The sequence below is a fragment of the Ornithodoros turicata genome, chromosome 5 (assembly GCF_037126465.1).
Source record: "Ornithodoros turicata isolate Travis chromosome 5, ASM3712646v1, whole genome shotgun sequence".
NCBI classification, from domain to species: domain Eukaryota; kingdom Metazoa; phylum Arthropoda; class Arachnida; order Ixodida; family Argasidae; genus Ornithodoros; species Ornithodoros turicata.
In genome coordinates this window covers 33,625,570-33,629,371 of record NC_088205.1, presented here as the reverse complement: position 1 = coordinate 33,629,371, position 3,802 = coordinate 33,625,570, and the positions used below count along the sequence as shown (strand labels likewise).

General features: G+C 45.0%; 1 protein-coding gene across 1 annotated transcript; it reads right to left on the bottom strand.

The window, feature by feature from the left end:
• Positions 1-391: 391 nt before the first annotated feature.
• On the bottom strand, positions 392-2,150 carry LOC135395491 (uncharacterized). The gene is made up of 5 exons (XM_064626672.1): positions 2,075-2,150; positions 1,826-1,983; positions 1,567-1,715; positions 1,296-1,502; positions 392-991 (listed from the first exon to the last, which is right to left on the bottom strand). The coding sequence occupies exons 2-4, from the start codon at positions 1,834-1,836 to the stop codon at positions 1,306-1,308; spliced, it is 357 nt and encodes a 118-aa protein (XP_064482742.1). The 5' UTR covers positions 1,837-1,983; positions 2,075-2,150; the 3' UTR covers positions 392-991; positions 1,296-1,305.
• Positions 2,151-3,802: the final 1,652 nt, after the last annotated feature.

The following is a 3,802-nucleotide window of genomic DNA, read 5'->3' as shown; positions in this document are numbered from 1 at the left end:
ATGTACACTGGCATCTCCGAGGCGAAAGAGCGGACCGGTGAATGCATAGCTGTGTAACAATGCACTTACCATACCTTACTGATACCAGGAGCACAACATCTCCACAGGCACAACAACGTGGATATCAAAGTAAAGTCAGTAGAGTTCATCTGCACGCGATCTGTGGGAATCTCCAAAACACATGGCGAAAATAAGCGTGTTTTTTTTTTGTCATATGCAGCATACAACAGTGGCACATGGAATAAATCTCGAACTGACAGGAACGTATTTAGTCGTATGTGTTGAGACATTTAATAAGATGTTAATAACAGCCAAGCTCAGCTCAACAAAACAATCTTTATTCCATTTCAGTGAACCTTTGTCTTGGGTATTCTCTTTTGAAATAACTTCTCTTCTTGCAATCTGTTGGTGTTATATGCCACCTTACTCTGTGGGAGGCTAGCATTGTAGTTTGCTACACAAGCACACTGTTTCACGTACTATATGAGCGACAACCTCCGTAGATTAATTTCAAAATAGTGCGAAGCAGAATGCAGAGCAGCAACTATTCAAAAATGCGAGACAACACTGTGCATTTTTAGGATTGGGTACTAAAATGTTAGGGAGCTCTACTGTAACTGTTGATATTATTCTCATTATTTTTTTTTTCCTCCCTCAGTAAATTTTGATTTTTCGATGGCAGTGATGCGGTGGCGGCTGCACCAGCACTGTAGAGAGAAATCCGTCATTGATAATTTTGGATCCTGCCTAAATCACCACCACGCTGCTTTACCCCTATGCTGTCGTAATTGTTTTTTTTTTCTGTAATAGATAAAAAAAAAAGATCTTCCTGTCTGGGTGTGGAAGCCACACTTTTCCATCCAGCTGACAATTATGTGCCCTTGCAGGAAACGCCATCATGCCATCAGAAGGACCGTAGAGAACATCCATGGTGTCGTAACGGTATGTGGCACATTTCCCTCCCTTTCTTGTGTTCACACAACGCTCCTGCCTGTAATATAAAAGCAGTATTTGCAGCTCTGTAGGCACCGCAGAGCCACATTACTGTGTGTCTAGTATTTGTGAGCCAGTAGCCACACAGGTGTGGTTGCATGCCTAAATGGCGTCATACATTTGCGTTATTACAGAATTCAGAGAGGCAACGAAGATGCAGATTCTTCGTACTTTGAGCGTTTAGAAAAGCACTGGCACCAGTGGCTTATTACATGCCTGGTATATTTGTTAATGCAGTGTATATTCCCTTCTGGGGTTTGATACACAAAGAGGTTCTTGAACACTCAGTACAACGAGCTTACCTTTCATACCCTAAGATTTGAACTGCAGACAGTGACATGGTTCTAGTCGGTGGAGTCTCTGAGCAACAAGGGCATATTTTTCTGGTGCTGGGTTGCTTTCAGTCAGAGTTAGGGGATTGCCATCAGGGTTGGCTTCAAATGCGGCATCAAAAGTAGGCCACTCATTGCATAGGTCAACAGCTTTGTCAATCAGCTGATGGAAGTAGTCTGCAATTGTGTGGGAAGCGCAGTTGTGTTTATTGGCCAAATTAACTTACATGTTTGCGCTTACTGAATATGGGCTCCTCCTTGATCGGCAGTGCAACATGCTCTCCCTTGTATGTCTTGGATGCCTTGATGCGATACCGGTGTTCTCCCTCCTTGGTCATAGTGTGTTCTCGTTCAGAATTCTCATTAAAATGCAGAATGGCTAGTAATGTCCTGAAAGAGGAATGTGGAAATTACATGGGTGGCTCTTTTAGTTTTGAAATCACATGCACTTTCTAAAAACCTTTTTGTGCTACGCTGACATCAGGAAGGGTGTGCCCTACCTGCTCTGCATAGCCTACTGACTTGGGTGCAAACCCGATCAGTGGGCTATGGAAAGCTTCTAGTCCAGACGTTTGCATGTCAGGTGAAAGATGCTGAATCTCTTTCAACAAGTGCTTCGCTGTGGTCACAGCTAGCACCTTTTCCTTGGGACGAGAACCTTCAAGTAAACAAAAACAGGTTACTTTATACTATTCAAAGCATGCACACACACAAAAGAAGCATACACATTCCTAGCATTTTAGTATTACCATTTGTAACGTGGCTGGACGTTACAGGAAACAACCAGCGACCAGGCCGAGATCAGGCTGAAGAAGAGAGCCTCGCTCTCGTCTTCCTTTTATTTTTACCGACGAGACGTTCCTTCGTCTTCGTCACATCCCCCGGTTTTGGAATAATATGAATACAGTCGGACCTCGTTTTATGAACCCTCGATATACGAATTCCCTCAACTTACGAACGGCTCCACAGGGAACCAAACTTTTTCCGTGTATTTTGACCTCGTTTTACGAACCCTCGATATCCGAACTGTGAACGGATTATTAGGGAACGGACCCAAAGTAGCCAAGCCATTCTGACCTCGATATACGAACGGGCGTTATGAACGTACAGAGGACCAGGCCAAGGGACCGGAGGATAATGAAAGTTCTTCAGTACATGCTGCCAAGGTCAAACATACAATGTCCCAACGTCGCTACGTTCCACAAACATGATTCACCATTTCGTGAAAGAATAATTCGGGCGTTTACAGCCGAACGGTTGTGTGTTTGGACCAGGTCTCCGAGATGGAAACATCTTGCCGTTCCAAGAGAAGGCGTTCAGTCCTGACAGCCGGTGACAAGCGTAATATTTGCCGTTGGAAACAGTCTCATCCGCGCGCGATACGGTACTTTGAGGACCGGGTGGATGAGTCAAGTGTCAGACTTCTGTCATCTCTTCTAAACAGGATAGACCCTGCAGAAAGTATGGTGCAAAGCACAATTACGCAGTATTTTCAAAATAAAACTTATTCAAATTAATTTCCTGCGTTTTTGTGAGGTATTTGTGCACTGCACTCCTCGGACCTCGATTTACGAATACCTCGATTTACGAACGATTTTTTGAGAAACGAAGGGTGTTCGTAAAGCGAGGTTTGACTGTATATACATAGTGACAACATGCAGAATGAGTATTTACAGATGACACGCAATGTTCAACTGTACAAGGAAATTGGCTTCAAATAGGGCTTGAGCTTTTCCACATGTACGACGTCGCTCCAGGTACCGTTTTCTGGCTCAATTTCGTAGTTCACCGGAGAAAGACGTGCAACGATACGAAATGGTCCTGTGAACTTCTTCGGTCCTTTGATGCCTGTAGGTGGAGACTTCAGGAGAACCAGCTGGCCTTTTTCGAGGACTATATCCTTGCGACCGTGGTCGAAGTAATGCTTTTGTTTCTCCTGGGCTAGTTTGATGTTATCCGCCGCCAGTTTCCGGACGCAGGCTAGTCGCTCGTGTACCAGGCTTGTATAATTTGCTGCATCCTTCAGTTCGGCGAGTTCCTGACGGTTAAAAACGACATCTATCGGGAGCACTGGATCACGTCCGTAGACGAGGAAGAAGGGCGACTGTTTGACGGAATCCTGGTAGCCAGTATTGTAACAAAATACCACATAAGGAAGAACGTCGACCCATTTTTCTCCCTCCGCTGTCATCAGGGTCATCATTTGTTTGATCGTCTTGTTGGCTCTCTCGCACAGTCCGTTAGCTGCAGGATGATACGCAGTCGTCGGGCTGTGCTTAATCCCGCGGTGTCGAAGGAACAGCTCTGTCGACTTTGCCATCATTTGAGTCCCACGGTCGGTGATAAGCACTGCCGGACAGCCGTGCTTCAATACAAGCCTCTTCTCGATAAAATGCTGGATTGTTTTCGCATCGATATTTCTCACAGGTTTCACTTCTACAAACTTGGTGAGGTAGTCTATGGCGACAACCACGTAC

What these genes read in the sequence shown, in the direction of transcription:
- LOC135395491 (XM_064626672.1), bottom strand. An exon ending in CAAGGAGGAGCCCATATTCA is followed by an intron (nt 1,503 to 1,566) that starts GTAAGCGCAAAC and finishes ACACAATTGCAG; the next exon opens with ACTACTTCCATCAGCTGATT.